General features: G+C 39.4%; 1 protein-coding gene across 4 annotated transcripts in view; it reads right to left on the bottom strand.

Annotated features, from left to right (window-relative positions):
• Nucleotides 1-374: 374 nt before the first annotated feature.
• adam28 (ADAM metallopeptidase domain 28) overlaps nt 375-18,048 on the bottom strand; it is a 33,846-nt gene continuing 16,172 nt past the window's right edge. For 3 of the 4 annotated variants that reach the window (XM_025897049.1, XM_025897048.1, XM_005472926.4), the window contains 17 exons: nt 17,602-17,785; nt 17,389-17,451; nt 17,197-17,268; nt 16,897-17,066; nt 16,378-16,459; nt 9,161-9,294; nt 8,595-8,772; nt 4,807-4,896; nt 4,321-4,516; nt 4,130-4,235; nt 3,855-4,011; nt 3,688-3,768; nt 2,435-2,522; nt 2,230-2,335; nt 2,039-2,129; nt 1,813-1,962; nt 375-1,460 (listed from right to left, as the gene is read on the bottom strand). In XM_025897049.1, coding sequence (XP_025752834.1) covers nt 1,428-1,460; nt 1,813-1,962; nt 2,039-2,129; nt 2,230-2,335; nt 2,435-2,522; nt 3,688-3,768; nt 3,855-4,011; nt 4,130-4,235; nt 4,321-4,516; nt 4,807-4,896; nt 8,595-8,772; nt 9,161-9,294; nt 16,378-16,459; nt 16,897-17,066; nt 17,197-17,268; nt 17,389-17,451; nt 17,602-17,785 — 1,981 coding nt within the window. In that variant the 3' untranslated portion in view covers nt 375-1,427. Of the gene's footprint in view, nt 1,461-1,491; nt 1,662-1,812; nt 1,963-2,038; nt 2,130-2,229; nt 2,336-2,434; nt 2,523-3,687; nt 3,769-3,854; nt 4,012-4,129; nt 4,236-4,320; nt 4,517-4,806; nt 4,897-8,594; nt 8,773-9,160; nt 9,295-16,377; nt 16,460-16,896; nt 17,067-17,196; nt 17,269-17,388; nt 17,452-17,601; nt 17,786-18,048 lie in introns of those variants that run through there. The other variant, XM_025897050.1, reaches the window with a different exon arrangement.

The following is an 18,048-nucleotide window of genomic DNA, read 5'->3' as shown; positions in this document are numbered from 1 at the left end:
TAAACTGTTTAAGAATTAAAGCTCATTTCATGCACTTTCACAAATTTTTAGAATCTGAAGTATTTTTATGGCCGGATGAAACCTGTTCAATTTATGGCCAACTTATACCCTCCAAGAGTGCAAAGACAGCATGTTTAGGTTCACTGGTGATTCTAAATTGGCTCTAAGTGTGAATGGTTCTCTCTTAGTGTGTAAACCCTACACTGGGTGTATCCCGCCTAATACCCTTTGACAGCTGGGATAGGCTCCATTCCATTGTTGTTCTGTTGTTCTGCTTCCAACATATCAGCTTTAAGAACTGTCCATTCACTTGCTATTTAATTGATCTCACCCCTTATCATGTGCCACTGTGTAACAGGATAAGGTTCTTCATCTGTTAGTGACTTAATCAATTTTATTTAATCATTGTACAGCATGGTCCCGCTTTACAAAGTAAGTGCATAGGACAAAGTATACAGCAGGACAATATTATAGTAAAAAAAATATTGAGAAACAACCATAATGCAAACAAATGTAAAAAAATGTTTCAATATAAGAATTAAGAAGAATTATACAACATCAACTTTAAAAACATCACAGTCGTTGGTTTTAATGGTGTGGCAAACTGATATGTGTCTTACCGCTTGCATGTGAGACCTAATCTTGTATACACGTTTAGTGGTCCTGCTTCTAAAAAGGCACCAATAAGAAGCTCATTTGGCATCATGCTTTTGTTCTTTCTCTACTCATGCAGAAGTCTGATTTTGTAAACAAAGTAGATAAATATGTACATTTAGATAAAAATATAAATACAACTCAAACTTTTACAGTATCATGAGAGAAAGCATGGTTTAAAATATTTAAAAAAAGCAAACACTTAAGGTGCTTTATAATGTTCAAGTGGTGGGGTAAGTGCATTCTTTGAGTTCTCTGAGTGCATTCACTTTAAAGTAGAGCACTGTAGAGTGCAACAGAGAATCGCACTCCCCGCACCACAGTGCGTAAGATTTTTGACTGTCACATCAAAGTCAGCAAAATTTATAAGGATTTTAAAAACACAAATGAAATATGAAACTGTAACAAATTCTGAAAACTGTTATAACATTTTCATTAGGTAATGCACACACACTCATATTCTGTGCAATTACTGTGACACAAAGAGTTTTGAGTCACATTCAGAGTCAGGGATGTCTGTACTTGCACTTGTCTTGTTAGAGATACTAACACTAGTAGAGATTGTCTGTATCTCTAACCCTGCAGTCTGAAAAAGTGCCTTAGAAAATAAAAAGCGATGAAGACCTCAGCGGATGGCATGCTAGTAACAATCAGAGTCTGGCCTGCTCCTCGTGCAATCTGTGAGTCATTATTGCTTCAGCACAGAGAAAGCGGTGGCAGCAGCCTCCTACTGAGAGCAATAAGAGCTGCTAAGAGACGGCACCACGCAGACATCAGACCTTTGGTGGAGGAACTGGCCTCAGAGCCTGGAGGACAAAAGAAAGATGCATATGTCCAAAAATGTTAAAGTGACATTGTACTAATTTTTATGTTCATTTTTATCTTCAAATGACTGTGTGCAATATAAAATGAATCACTTACAGCACTGAGAACAGAATTAGTAAAGTTACCATTAACTTTATGAAATGGTTTAGCATCTTTTAACTCACTTATTTTTTTGGGGGAAGCTAGCCAACAAAGAAGGAGACAAGCAACCAATTATATGTGTTTTTTGTTATCCAATCAAATTAAAGATTCTCTGAGTTGCTGGTTAAAAGACAGTTTTTTTCCAGCTGGAATAGTAAAGAAAACTGGTCAAAGGCCGGTGAGCTCTGGTACCTGCCGTGCAGCTGCGTAGTTTGAAATGGGTGGTGTGGGTTTGTTCCCTGGTGGAGCTGGTGCAGTTCTGTGAATCTGAATGACTGGTTTGGGTTTGGTCCCTGCTGCAGGTGGCGGAGGTGGAGGTCCTTTAAGCTTCAGTCTGCCAGCCTACAAATTTCAGGTATCATTAGAAACGTGTCGGAACAGTTTTTAGATCAGTATGCAGCTCCATTCAGAACATCACCTGTTGGCCTGATGGAGGGTAACTGGGTGGAGGCTGTTTGCTGTGGTAAGCCGGGTTCTGCACAGCTATCTGCTTCCTCTGAGTTGCTGCACTGCAAAGAGAGATTGAATCAACAGGTGACGACCCTCATGGAGGCGAGTTTGCAGAAACAGAGGCACACAATGGCCTCCAGTAGTGTCATGATTACTCACGTTGGCAGGATGGGACTTTGACGCTTTTTCCAGATGATTCCTGCGATGGCTGCAATGATGCCTAGGAGCACTAGTGTAACCATGACTGCAATGAGAATAATTTTTCCTACAGAGACAGAAAAAAATCAGTTTGCTTGGGTTGTAGTTGTGCAACATGACACAGTAAATTGAACTTAATCTGGAGACTGAAGTAGATGACTCTTACCAGTACCACTAAAAGGTGTGTCCATTGAATCACAGTTGGGAGACATCCACCCAGGCTCGCACTGGCACTCACTTTTGTGGTTGCACACCTGGAAAGCACAAAGAAGATGTTGCCATTATTAGACTTAAAAAAATTGCACTTCAGTGAATATGCTTTATTTAAAAAAAACAACAACAACAAAAACACTGACCTACCTTTTGAATTTAAGGAATATAAAACACTCAGCCCCAGTATAACTGGTGGCATGCAATTAAGTAGATTTACCCAGTATATAGTAATATATAGTGTATTATCTGTTTTTCATCACTTTAGCTTCTGACAAATTGACTCTAGTTAGTTTTATTTAATTTTGCATAGAGTATACGCAAAATATGTATAAGATGTTATATGATGCTTATTTTAAAATTAAGTTAAATTAAAAATATTTAGAGGTTTTCAAGTTTTTCTCAGATCATTCACATTTCAAAAAGTGAAATTTTTTTTGGTATATCTGTTTTTTAAAAATAAGTTACAAATTGCACACTTATTCAGTGCATATTTGTAATCACACTGCAGTTTGCACGTGGTTCTAGAAAAGCATACATGAGTAAGTTTGGGCATGTCTTGTATATCTCACATCAGCATTTCAGGGATGCCTTAGAAGGATGTCTTTGTCTTTATAGGGTTTAACCTTTAAAACAACTGGAGCTACATGGCCACCACTGGTGTGGTTAACACATCCACTCCAAATATTTAGGTTATGTTTCACAGTTTTTTATTTATTTTATCATCTTATGTTATGGTGTTATTGTGTTGTGGTTTGCTACAGATCAACTGATTTTTTTGGCATATAGGGGCTTTTATATCAAAGTAAAATCCTGGGTTCAAATTTATGAAATGAAACAGAATATTAACAAAATACCAAAATAATGCCTCCAATAATGACACCTTTTACACATAATCTATATTTTAAACATGGATATGTTAGATTAGCTCCCCCCGGCTAGTGAAGGATTTAGTTAAACTTTGCAAAGAAAAATCACACAAAAACTACTTTTAACCCTTTGATTTTGTAAAGTTGATGTTAAATTTCACTCTTAGTGGCATTAACACCTTTAAAAGCAATAGAACCCTGTTCACAACTATGAGGATACACAGCTTCCCTTATCAGATAAACATATAATGAAAATAACCAGAACATACAGTCCAGCACAGAACTGTTTTAAATCATTTCCACCTCAATGGATCAGTTTTTGGTGTCATCATATACTCACAGCATGGCCTGGGCATTTTGCTGAACAGTTGGTGTTTCTGTACGCTGTCTGCAGATCTACACACTGATTCTGACTGCAAACCTTGGAAAAGACATATATTTAACTTTAAATATGAACAACTACATTGTAGATGTAGTAAGAAAAAGTGAATTCAGGAAGCCTGCTACCTTTCCATCTCCACATTTAGTCCCCGTTTCCACCTGGCCTTGGTCACTGGTGGTGTCTGAGAAGAACGCTGCCTTGCATGTGCCGATGCTGACCATCCGGCCGTAGTTTGGGTTGTCATTACCGCCTTCACAGAAGAGCTTTCCACAAAGAACATCTCTGCAAAAGAAAGACAGTGATTGTTTCTGATCATGTTCGGTTAATATGAAGAATGAAAAATCAAAATAAGAGTCCGCTGCAGAGCAACTGTCGCCCTGTACATCCTGCTGGGACTCACTCTTGCTGACAGGGGATGAACTGATCATTTGAGGGGCGTGTACAGAAGGCATAGTAGGTTCCTCTGGTGTTGTAGTTATAGCATCCTTGTCTGGCCTCAATAGCACCTGATAGCAGCAGGAGATTGCATAAAAACCTAATTCTCCATATGACTTTCACATACATCCATATGTGTATTGGCAGGATACTCACCTGATCCATACATCTTGACACACTGCTTAGGTCTCTGTGGACACTGGCCGTTGTAGCAGTACCCTTGGCCTCCATCACATGGGAGCCCATTCACAGCAAACACATCCTCTGGACAGGTCGTGCTCTTCCCATCACAGTACTCTGCCAGATCACAGTCATCCTGCTTTGCACGGCACTGTCTGGAGGTAGGCAAGATCTGTGCGGAGCATATTCCATCAACGTGTAAATTGTCTGAAACATTGTTTTTCTTGAAGTGTAAATTGATTAAGAATTCCAGCGCTATGTGAAACACCCCGACTGCGTGAGCTCTGTAAACAAAATATCAAAATGCAATACTGTGGTGTTGGTTCAAACATTTGCAATATCCTCTAATTACTTGAGGACTGTAGCTGAGCAAACAACTGGATCACTACAGCTGGAGGAGAGACTCTCAGGGATGAAAATAAGTGGCACCAGTTACACTTATCTGTCTTCTTACTGACTCACCTTACAGTTCTCACAGCACTCGCCTTCAGCACATTGTGAACCCTCTTTCAGGGTGCAGGTGGTGGCGTTGCAGCAGGGATTGGTGCACTCCTACAGGGACAACATAGATTAGAACTCATCAGGCTGCTGTTAGGTCTTACTGCTGGGATGCATTATTAAACATCTGTTTGCTCTGTTCCCGTGAGGAATCTTTCTCGCTAGGTTTCATGGTTTATTGATGCTGATGAATGATTTCCACTGTGGGTGTCCGCTGGCCTCATGATCACACATCACGATGTTCATACTAAAAAAAGCAATGTCAAGTGTCACCAATATAGTGTATAATCACTCTTCTCAGTTTCTACTTTCTACTTCCTTATAACTTGATTTTCAGGAACTTTTGTGGTATAAGACCATTATCGAGTGTGAAGCACAAACATGTAAGAAAGTGTTGTAAACAAAATACTTATTTTTCAAAATCTGTGTTTTCAATATAACCACAGTCAAGGGAATAAAAACGTCTGTATGACACAGCTGCCATGGCAAATTAATCCTAGCATGTTTAGCATGGCCTTGATGAAGTTGCTGGCCTGTAAACATTCAAAGTACCACCTAACATGTGTGAATGTGTGTGTGAATGGGTGAATGACTGAATGTAGTGTAAAGCGCTTTGGGGTCCTTAGGGACTGAGTAAAGCGCTATACAAATGCAGGCCATTTAACAACAGAATAACTTTGGTAATGGAGAAACATGTAAGACGCAACAAGCTGTTTTTGCTTATTGCAGCACCCCTGTGGTCGAAAGAGCCAACATCATCCGCATTTGCACATCCTGGTGTTTTGAAACCAGCTGGGGCGAGTGAGGACTCGATGTGGTTGTGAAAGCACATGCTCATTTGGGCTTTTCAATCAGTTATTATCCAGTGAGCACATCTAGGGTTACTCTCCTTAAAAGAAACAAAGTTTGCATAAAGGATACCATGTTTTGTTCAGTATGATGTGGAATGAGTGACTGAGTCCGTAAACCCATCAGGAAGTGTTCAAAGAACGCTCTTCTCCTATGGACTTCAACAGGCCAGTAAAAGAATGCGGCTTTGACTTCACTTCTTAACACCTAAAACTATGTTTACCATTCATACTGTCTATGATCCCCAAGTTGCCCCATCTGCATGGTAGTCTATGGGGAAGTTAAAATGCATACTCTGTCACTCTCCCTAACAAACTGCTTTTACAATCCTTTCCATATCAGGCATCACCATCGTCTGTATGGGAAGCATAAACAGCATACAGATGTCTTGATCAGCCAACATTCCACCCTGGGAGTGCTGCTTGAGTCTCCACATGTTGGAGTCTGTTATCACTGGCCTCCGCAACATTGTTTCCTCCCTGGGCCATCTTTAATTTCCCAGCTTCCAGTGTTTCTTCTAATCCATGCACAAGAATTTAGGAATACTGAAAGGTAAACTCAATTGAAACTCAATTCAATTTGCTTCTTGCTGCCGTTCCCAGTATGAGATTTGAGGATCAAAAGAAAAATCTATCTTAGATTCCAGAAGCAAAATAGGAAACAAACAGGAGAGACATTTTCTCTAAGTGCAGAAGTGGATCAGTGAACTCATCACACACTCGTACAGTTATCTTCAACGGATTTCTGTTGGTTTTGCAGTTTTCAGTAGGGTCATGCTTAAAACTAGGTGAAAGCTGCAAGCTGATGAATGACCTGTTTTCAGTTTCAGATACATGAGGGGTACTTCCCAGAGTCTGACCTGCTTAGGCCAGAATCTGCCCCTTCCCCAGTCATGTTGGTTACCAAGATACCCAAGTACTGCGGAAGTACTGAGCTGCTCTCTACAAATAATTAAAGTGATCTTGCAATGCAATAATGTACCATTGCCTGTTTTCTGATTCTCTGTTTGTTGTTTCTTCTCTAGTCAATTTTCACTCCAAATTACAATCCTTAATCCGTCTCATTCACGTCTCCTGTAAGATGAGAAACCAGTCAGTTCAGCCACGTGTGGAGATTCTGGGGATTTTACGCATCCTAAATAATTAAATGTGGTACTCAGCTGATGAATCTCATTCATGTCACTCCACAAGACACAAACGTTTTCAGCTGATTATTCACTCTTGCCTCTCCAGTGCTGCTTCCGGACAAATGGACTGCTGGTCAGCAGATCCTTCTCTTCTTGCATCCGATTCAGTTCCAGCATCATCCGGTATCCAGGTTTTCCCACATTAACCATGTTTTCTTTACCTGTGGTTCTGCTTTTCCTGTTTCTATGTCCTGCAGGTCTTAAACTCCTGGCAAGCTGACATACAGCTGAATCAAAGTGTCTTCCATCATTATTCAGATTTCTGCTCCTTGTAACAAGTTTTTCATTCTCTGAGCTTCATCAGCCCCCATACTTTTCTGTAGGCTCTCCGTTCACAATCTTGGCCTTCAGCGACCCTAGAGCCTTCTCACAGGCTCTCTGGCTTTCTCCCTCTTCTGTCCTTTGACAGCTCTCAGCTTTGTCGTAGGATCTATGGTCGCTCTTCTGGCCTACAGCAGCCTTGAGCCTACAGGCTCTGCTTCTCTCTCTTTACCCCAGTCCACACTTATGCCTTATCTCCCTTGAGCCTTATCACAGTTCCAGTCTTTAGTCTGCCTCGCACTTCCTCTTTGCTATCTGGAACCATCTCACAATTTTCTCACTCACCATGCTGCTTTGATGATGGTAATTTGTGCTGTCGCACTAATTAGCATAATAGCTTGGAGTCCATTTCGCTGTGATGGGCCATCAGAGTCGAATCTAGTCTAGTCGAAACACCATTGAATACTATTTGTACATCAATAAATCATGTTCAGTTCCCTCTAATGATCTGTCCTTGTTGAACTCCAGCAGAGGTGAAAACAGGTCTAAACATCACTCTGACTGGAATGTTCGTCTCACCGAAAACCACAAGCTGTTCAACTATTACACATCTTGAACTGCAAGCGAGCAAAAAACACTTCTCACACACGCTGGAAAAAGAATCCAAAGTGTTTGCATAAGTTAACTTAAAACAATAATTTCTCTTCAGCTACACTGTTGCTATATTTCTATACAGCTACATAAAAGTGTTAAGAAAGCACATAAGCCCATACTCCAATTAATACTGCAAAATAAAAAAGTAAATCAGCAGCTCTTCAGCTTCTGGTAGAAGTCAGTTAAATACTGGGACTTGAAAAAAATATATATGTGTGTCTGAATGCACAGGCTCAGGCCCATTCGTTATTTCATAGAAGGTACATATCTGGTATGTATCAGAAAGCTTGTTTTCTCACATTGCCTCAGAGCAAGCAGCTCATTAAAAGAGTCAAGATCAGACAAAGGAAACATGGAGCTGAATTCCATTCTGAGAAATTGATAGCTGTAAGGCAAAAGCCATTTCAGACCTGAGCATGCACAGACACAGCTCAGAATCATGGCATAATAGTAATAAATGAATCTGTACTTGCTACATTGTTTATCAGACTAGTCTCTGTAAGTGAGAGGCCAGCAAGACATAAAGAAATAGAAGTTTGTGAACCTACAATAGGCCTATGCTGCTGAGGGCTTTCCTCCACTGTTGCCAAATGCTTGCTCATAGGCAGCTCTTTGATTGTTGGGGTTTTCACAGTGTTTTGTTATAAGATCTTTATCTTACAAAATATAGTGCCTTCAGACTAAAACTGAACTGAATTGAAAAAGAAAAGCTCTCCTTCACCAGTTCAGATCATCAACAGCATGTAGATCAGATCAACTTGCTACAAAATTAAAGTTTTAACCAGCTGATGTGCTTATTTACCTGCACAGAGCCACAGTCGCACTGCTCTCCTTCCTCTTTGAAGCCGTTTCCACAGACCGCGGGAGCCACGATACTCTTGTAGTTTGGTTTGTCCAGCAGACAGCTGGGGCTGCGGCTTGTTAGGTACTTTTCATAGTTGCTGCTGCTGCAGCTACTGAAGCTTCGAGGAGTTTTCCAGCTGAAGAGGAACAAACACATTATTATTATTATCTTTTTTTGTGTTATCTTTATCAGTGTCTGACACTGGGCAGACATGGCTGCACAATAGCTGCATGGTGGTACAGCATGTATAGAATGTGCTCTAAACATGCTCACACACGTTCTTCAGTCTCATAACCATGTGAGATTAAGGACTGCACCAGCTGACCTCCTTTTTGCTCCCAATACACACAACAGTACTTATGTTGTTGTACCAAATGAAACATGTTCTGATGATCAAAACATTAAGTGAGGGTTGTAAGGCTCGCGAATGTTTATTTACTGTCACTTCTTATAGCCTGCATTTATTTACTAACATAAAGAGTCTGTGTTTAAGTTGCAGGATGCTTCAGAACAGCTTTTCTTACCTGAGGGCTGCTGCCATGATGCAGCTATCGTCAGAACATAAACAACCACTGGAGTCATCGTGGTTCATGCCCAGGTTGTGGCCCATCTCATGAGCCAGTGTTGCTCCCACTGCTATGGCTCGGTCACTGTGATCCTAAAAAAAACGAAGAACAAGAAATAAGAGTAAAAATTCACTAAGAGCAAGACACAGCAAGACAATAATGTTACATGTTTGTCTCAGTTTTAACATTTTCTCAGTCTATTCAGTCGGGACTTTCAGACCGCATGGATTTATTGACAGAGTCACCATAGCGGTCTACATGTGCAGTGCAAAAAAGGATTTTGTGAAAAATGATTGGTTAGTCAAAGAATGAGTTTTACACATTGCAGTTATGCACTGTAAAATGTAATTCTAGCTGTTTGTTGTTTCAACATATTATTCTATATCAGTTTGACGATAGATGACTGAAGTTGTTGTTATAACATAGAATTACAAGTTAAAAACGTCCCAATTACACCAAAAAAAGCTAACTTGAAAACTCATGTCCAGCTAAATCAGCAACTTATGTGAACTTGACAATGTGGGTAAGTTGAGCACAGCAGGATTCAAAACTGCCTCACGTGACTGCTACCGAGGTGCATCATGGGGAATTGGCGGTTAACGACATGCTCACTTTACTTGGACGTTTTCTAATCGTCTTCTTTGGAATATGCTTTCAAGGTGAGTAACATTGGTTATAACTATAAGGAAAGAGAGCTACAAAAGTTGGAACATGTTTTGAATTTATGGCATGATGTGTGTTTTTCTCTTTTACCGAAATGTTTGCTTTAGCTAATGTAACTTTAGCTGACAAGGTCCAGCTTGTGTGTCATGACCAGACTTGACCTAATAAACTGACACATGGCCTTTTTTATGGGTTTAATGTGGCACTGACCAAATCACAAGTATTGTGCCGCTAGCTTTAAGGTTGTGCACTCACCCTGTTGCGATATTAGCAAGCTAACTCAGCTAATTAATAAAGCTTATTTCATATTGTCTCTGTGCTTGTAAATTTCTTTCAAGTTCACAGGCTGTTGTATTTTGGTGGAAGTTCATTTTGGCAATATTTCCAATAACTGACTGGATTCAAAAAGAACTTTTTGGCAGGACTCTGATGCTTGTTGTCATCTGTTTACCCCTATGTAATCACTGAAGTTGTTATTAACTGAGTGCACTGAGGACTGAGACAAAATATGGTCTACAAACCAGCATTATATTAGTTTTTATCAGATAGTCCTCCAGTGTGTTTATTTTTTGCTTTAATTCTATTGTGCAGTTATTTGTTACCCTGAAATGCTTTATGCTTAACAACAGCTCACTATTTTGACTTATTTTTGAACTCTTGTGACTAGTATGACTAGATTGTGTGAGTTTCCATACTAAAAGAGCTGTAGTGATAAAATAATTGGCATCAGAGACACTGATTTTTGGCATGGTATACTGCAGAAGGTTTTTTTTTTTTTTTGCATAATTTACCTTTTAATTAAACTGCATTCTCTGTATTGTAACAAAACTAACATTGTTTATATGTCAGAAAATTAGCAAACATGAATAAATGGCGAAAACAATATAATTATAACATATATTTTTATTTTACTTATTTTAGGTCTGTGAAGCCAAACTTGATGCTGGGGATTTATTTTTGTCAGTGGAGTCAAATGGTAAGTTACAATTTGTGCATTTTGTCATACTGGAAACACCACAGATTATATTGTAACTTAATAGCTCTGTAGAACAAATGATATAAAGATTGTAGTGTCAGGGTACTTCTTAAGAAGTAATATGGCACTATTGATGATCACATGCAGGTGGCATAAACTAAATATTCAGACCTGTTACCAACAAATGATTCATTAACAAAAGCAATGGAGCAGACTGTTTAGGTTCTTGTGGTTGTAATAACATCCATAACTCCAGGTTTGTCATTAATTTATTTTCACAGGTCTAGATGATCACATCTGACTTTGTCATTTAAATGAGGTGGACTTGCAAACTTTGCGCTCTTTTGGGTAAATTGCTGTCCACTACATATACACAGAATGTGCACAGTATTTCAGATCTAAAAAGGGAGTATGTAATGGACTTGCTGGCTTTAATGTAAAAAGCCTGTTGTGTAACTTTAATGAGGCAGTTGGACTAAAACAGTATTGCTCATCAAGGTAAACATCTGAGGAATAAGGAAACTGTTACTTGTCCTTTTACTCAGTGTTCTTTTAATCGCACGTTTACTAAAGTTTTACATCACATAAGTCATTTTCACAATCATTCTACTTTAAAAGATTTCGAGACAGAGCTTATTGTTCTCTGAACTTCCTTGTTCGCTGAACGGCAGGTAAAGTGCATCTTTTTGTTTGTTTGCTTTTGTGTGTTTGTGTTTTCTCTAATGGGCCTCAGATGACTGTTTGCTTAAATTTGGGTCTCAAAGAATCTTTTTTTTATTCTGTCTGTACTCTCCACCCCTCTTCTTCTATTGCTCAGGTTGAAGCAGAATTTGCCCGTCTTACATCTGTTGACCTGAAAGGGTTCCTTTTTGCTGTGCTTGACCATTATGGAGAGGTTCGTGGAGCTGTACAAAATCAAGAGCGGCATAGGAGGGCTAACTAGGCTCATAAGATGCTTCGGAGATGATGTAAGTGTTCAACTGCGAAATGTTCTCCTTTGTTTAAGTTTTAGGTTATCCAGTTCAACTGATGAACTCATTGAAAGAAAGCTGATAAGTAAAGTCTGTCATCATATTTCACAACTGGACATTTAGTGTGGTAACTTTTACAGAATCTGTGTATATTGGTGGTAGGTTGGATATCATATTCTACTTGAATATCCTGATAAGCCTGATTCAAAATCTCCAATGATAATCATATATTGATGGAATTATGTATCAAAAAGCTGTGAATTTGGAGCTGTCTACATGCTTCATAAACACTGTTTAAAAAGTGTTTTTGTTTTCTTTTTGACTTCTTTGACCAGAGCCCTACACAAAGGAAGAGGACAGAGGACCTCATTTTCTAAAGGAAGAGCCCTCACACACTTTCAAGACTGTGAAGGTTAGCATTGTTTCTTTTAGTAAATTTAATAATGACAGCACCACAGTGGATTTTAAATGAAACATGTGGCATCTATGAAACAATAGATGCCACATGATAACATGTGTACTTTTTCCTCACCAAATGTATTATTACAAGATCTTTGACACTGGAGTTGGTCTGGGTTTCAGAGAAACTAACTGGCAAGCTAGCATTGATATTATTAGTGTCTTGTGTTTATTCATGTCTTCACCAGGGTCTTTGACATTTCGCTGCTGTACTGTTCACTTCAGCTTTACGTTTGATTTCTCACATTGTATATTGTAATGGCAGAGATATTAGGATATTTAAGGGGCTGCAGTGGCTGCTACAGCTGTGGGGGGCAATACTTTGGTGAAATGTCCTGGACCCTGGAAAAGAGACTGTGTAGACTGGGTAAGCAATTAAAGGTTACTGGCCGAGAGTCATTGGGCAGCTGGGTAAAGGTGGATGTTGATATTCAGTGCCAATTATGCAACCTGTTCAGCCATGTCTATATGCTCTTTTTTCATGCTGTTAATATAGGGGGAAAAATAAACTTTAATCAATAAACTGATTAAAGAAGCATTGTCTATGGAGCCACAATCTGATCCTGTAGTGTAGCTGCAGTTTGCACATTTCATGTATTCTCAGCCAGATTTGGTTTAGAGCACAGCCAATATTTAGCATACGTAGATTTAAATTCACACACTGGTGATGGCAAGCTACATTGTAGCCACAGCCGCCCTGGGGCGCACTGGCAGAGGCGAGGCTGCCGGACACTGGCACCACCGGGCCCTCTGACCACCACCAGTAGGCAACAGGTGAAGTGTCTTGCCCAAGGACACAACGACTGAAACTGTCGGAGCCGGGGCTCGAACCGGCAACCTTCCAATTATAAGACGAACTGTCAACTCTTCAGCCACGATTCAGTCATCCACCCATGTGTGTGAATGACTGAATGTGTAAAGCACTTTGGAGTCCTTAGAGGACTAGCAAAGCGCTATACAAATACAGGCCATTTACCATTTAAATTGAAAATTTTGTTTGAATTCTGCAATTGAAGACATGCTCAGTTATTTATGAACATGGTCTTTGTTTAAAGCAAGAAATGGATTTGTAACATGGGGGTGCATATCTCATTCTGAAAAAACTTTAACAACTAATAAGTGTTACCCAAAGCCAATCACCATCATCCAAAGCATCAGTATGGCTCTTCTTTGGAAAGACATGAATTGTTAAGCACAAGGGATATTGTGTAATTGTAATTGTGTAATTTTTTTTTTTGTCTTTGAACCCTTTTATAGCCGACAGGTATTGAAGACACGTTTTCTAAGAGGATGAAAGTTGGCATTGCGATGGTGAAAGAAGAAGACATCATCGATGTGTTGGTTGTCCTTGAGGCGGCAGTAATCCTGTCTAATCTGAGGGATGTCTCAAGTGCCATTTCCATGCTGATGGGCCTTCTTTTTGCCCTCAACATAGACTATCCAACGGAACTTAAGGAGATCTTTGAAGTCATTCAGAACATCCTAATGAACATTGGTGGAAGGCAGTGCGTCTCACTAGTGCATGGTCTAAGAAACAGACTCTTGCAGAAAGCCATGCAGAACTGTAATTGTATGCTCACAGCATACAATTGCCTTAGTGTTAAGGACAGTTTTTATTTTACTGTTTGTTTTTTTATTCTTGCAAGTTCTCATTCTCACTTTTGTATGTCACTAAATGACTACACTTTACATTCCATATTAGACAATTACTCATTTGTTCATGGTTTAAGAAACTTATGTGAACAACAATATGCTGGACTTTGCAGATGCTTATCTCATGCAAGTCAGTAGTTTTTCCTTTGTTTTGCAATTGAGCAGACTCAAACTGATGTTTCTGAAATATCCATATTATCAAATGTTTCAGAAGCATGCGCTCATTTTCAGAGATATTGGTTCTGTGGAATTTGTTGCAATTGTAAACGAAGACAAATACAAGAGTTTGATGTCTTACTTGTTATAAACTGATCTTTACTGTCACTTATCAAAGGTTTTGTACTATTTTAATATTTCAAGTTTTATGCTAACAGGTGTGACTGAGCACAATGAAGTTTAAAAATTTTGCAAATGTAAAGAATAACTTTTCTAAAATAGCAAGTGTCCCGTTGATACATTACATTAATGCAGACTTTATGTTGTTACTTCACAAGAATCACTACTGCTCCTAGAGTATTGGTCAGAATTTAATCTTCACCCAAACTGGGCTCAAGACCAAGTTCAAATTTATTGTTTCACAGGGAGCAGCCTTTGAGTTTTGATGGATTGTGAGCCTGATGAGCTACGTCACTGATTTTTCTGTTTCTCAGATGACTAAGATGGCACAATAAATGGTGAATGTTGGGTGCTCATGAGTAATTGTCTTGTCATGTTCTTAAAACAAACTTTCTGTATGAAATGATCAGATAGACTTTAATGGAATCTGTGGGGTTTTATTTTTTTTTCTGTAAACAACAGAAAATTAATTTAAAGGAATGTAGGTATTTAAACCTGAGATCTAAGATAAACCTAACAGGTAGTTTTGCTGAAATGGATGTTAGAAAGCTAAAAAAACAAAACAAAACTTAAGATGTTTAATACACATTTTTCTTTACATCCAGTCAATCAACTCTGATAATTAAAATGAAACTGATTTACAAGTTCACTCAGCTACCTTAAGGAGCTCAGGTAATTAATAAACTTAAATCAACTTAGCTAACAGATTATGTTAGTTAAGCTAAAATAGATTCCTAAGTTAAAAGAACTACTAAAGTATTTGAATTAACTAAAAAACCCAAGTCAACTGAACTAGGACAAGAGTTTAAACAATAGATTATTTTAATTTAGCTGAAAGGGTTTTCCCAAGTAAAAATGACAATTAAAGGAGTTGAACTGACTAACAAATCTCAGTCAACTAAACTAAGATGAAAGTTTAGACAACATGTGATTTTTCATTAAGATAACAATTGGTTGTGTTATAAGAACAAACTCTATTTCTTGACTTAACTTAAAATTTTAAGGCAGCCCTTTACCTCATATTTTTAAGTTGAAACAACAAGTTATATTTTACAGTGTGGAGATGTGTGCATCTCAAATGGGCAAAGAAGACTTTGTAGACTGAGTCTAGTTCTAGATCATAATTTAATTTAGTTTTTCTCTTTTAGCAGGAAGTGGTCACTACATATTGGTGATAAAATGATGGAAACGTCTTTCTCTGGTATTTGGTCATTAATCAAAGTATCAGATAAACAATTAAGTTGATTTTTGAGGTGCAAATGAATGACTGAACGAAATAACTGAAATCATCCTGTGGATTAAGGAACATCCATCCATACATCCATTTTCTTCCGCTTATATGGGGCCGGGTCGCGGGGGCAGCAGCCCAAGCAGAGAAGCCCAGACCTTCCTCTCCCCAGCCACCTCCTCCAACTTGTCCGGGGGAACACCAAAGCGTTCCCAGGCCAGCCGAGAGATATAATCTCTCCAGCGTGTCCTGGGTCTGCCCCGGGGCCTCCTCCCGGTGGAGCAAGGATCCTTGTCAGATGCCCGAACCACCTCAACTGGCTTCTTTCGATGTGGAGGAGCAGCGGCTCTACTCTGAGCCCCTCCCGAATGGCCGAACCTCTCACCCTATCTCTAAGGGAGAATCAGCACCTCCAAATCTGAGGCTATGCTCCTCAGCCGGAAAAGGGTGGAGTGCCCACTCTGGGTCAGGGACGAGACCCTGCCCCAAGTAGAGGAGTTTAAGTATCTTGGGGTCTTGTTTACGAGTGATAGGAGAAGGGAGCGGGAGATCAACAGACGGATTGGTGCAGCAGCTGCAGTGATGCGGACGCTGTACCGGTCTGTTGTGGTGAAGAGAGAGCTGAGTGAAAAAGCAAAGCTCTCAATTTACCGGTCGATCTACGCCCCTACCCTCACCTATGGTCACGAGCTGTGGGTAGTGACCTAAAGAACGAGATCGCGAATACAAGAGGCGGAAATGGGTTTCCTCCGAAGGGATTTAGGAACATGTTTCCAAAATTCACAATTATTTATCACAGCATGAAGCAAGGGCAGACGTTCTGAAGTCAGTGAGATCATCTGGGAAGCATAAATGCCTGAATTAAATTTGATTGAATTAAACCACTCACCTGTACTACCCCGACAGAGTGACCAGAACAGAGAGTCCCGATGAAAGCAAGACCCACAGTTGCTCCTTCAAAGTCGATACCACTGAAAGATAAGATCAGAAAGCCTTAAATTCATATCCAGGATTCATATCATCCATCTACTCACTTATATTTTCAGTAATATTAGCTTAGCTACTACTAGATTAGATTGGATTAGATTTGATTAGCTACTGTGAACTTTCCTGAATGTGGAGGTGTGAACATACAAGCACATTCTTATTTAAGATTCAATAATGGATCTGCTTGCGGTTGTATCTTGTGTATAAAACACAAGTTACACAAGCATTATGTGGAAGCTTAAAACCTCTTAAGCTGATGTGTCAGGCCGGTTTAACCTGGGAGAAAAAAATATGGATACTCACAACTCAGATTTCTGAAAGTTGTTTTCTCTTTCCTGCTCGGTTACTGTTAAAAGTAGGAGACATTTTGCTCCACATGATTTGAATCTGACTGGATTCTACTTATAGAATCTATCCATACCTTATAAGATGTGCATTGTCATGTTTTATCCTCGTCACCAGCTCAGAGTTTCTCCACTTCATGAAAGCATCCAGGTTTGCCCCTGCTGGGGGGGTCACAGAGATCAGGTCACCATTCGACCATATCTCCAACCCCACCAGAGCAATAAAGGTCCTCAGAGGTTTGTAGACCTGAAGAAGACAACATTGGAGATGTCACATTATACTCAAACTGCTAACAGCTACTGCAGAACAGTATGTAGTACAGCGTGTCTGTATTGGTATGGAATCTGTATAGAAATAGCAAAAAAAACGGACTCACCATGTTGACAAAGTTGACAATCTCAAATATTCTCTGTCTCATCTTCTTTTGATCCCTGTTCATCTTCACATACTGAAACACCACAAGACAAATTTCTCATCCTGTTTCTCAGCAGTTTATCTTATAGAAATCAAATTTTTGCAAAACCAAGGGGAAAAAAATGAAAATGTTATAAAAGAAGAATAATTTTACCGCACGGTTATCAGCAACAAGGACGAGCTCAAGATATTTCTGCTGCTGTACAATAGAAATACTCTGAAGAAAAAGAACAACTGAAATCAAGACTTTGGGCATGTCTACTTAAACTTTGTCACATTTAACTTCAGATAGTTTGAAGACCTAAAAGGTTTCAGAGGTCATGACTTGGAGGAACTCTGGTGAAGAGGACAAAACTAATTGTGTTACCCCTGATCTAGAGCGGCTGCGGCTTGTTGGAGGTTCATAGTCGTCACTCCAGCTGGTGTTAGTGACCCCACACACGGCAGGCGTGAAGTTCTTTTCATTAAATGTCGTCACTGCATGATCCCCCTCATCGTCACTGGATAATGGCTCAATCAGGTACCTTTGTGCAGACGTTCTGAAGTAACCCCTAAACCAAATCATGCTGGTTAGATCAGTTCATTCATTTTTCAGATGTTGCTTTGAGGCTGAATTAACCTGGGAACCTGTCTGCTGTCGTCTGAAGACTTGGTCTAATTTAGGCCAAACTGGTTGAGGGTTAGGATAAGGTTAACATCTAAAAAGTAATGAGAGTATTTGCACAACTTGTTTCTGGTGAACCAAGGTGGCCAGAAATCTGTTTATCTCATATGAAGGTTTAACATTATTAATTTAATCCGTTATGCAAATACA

This window comes from Oreochromis niloticus, linkage group LG12 (assembly GCF_001858045.2).
Source record: "Oreochromis niloticus isolate F11D_XX linkage group LG12, O_niloticus_UMD_NMBU, whole genome shotgun sequence".
Taxonomy (NCBI): domain Eukaryota; kingdom Metazoa; phylum Chordata; class Actinopteri; order Cichliformes; family Cichlidae; genus Oreochromis; species Oreochromis niloticus.
Note: the sequence above shows the minus strand (reverse complement) of the source record. Positions and strands in the feature narration are given on the sequence as shown.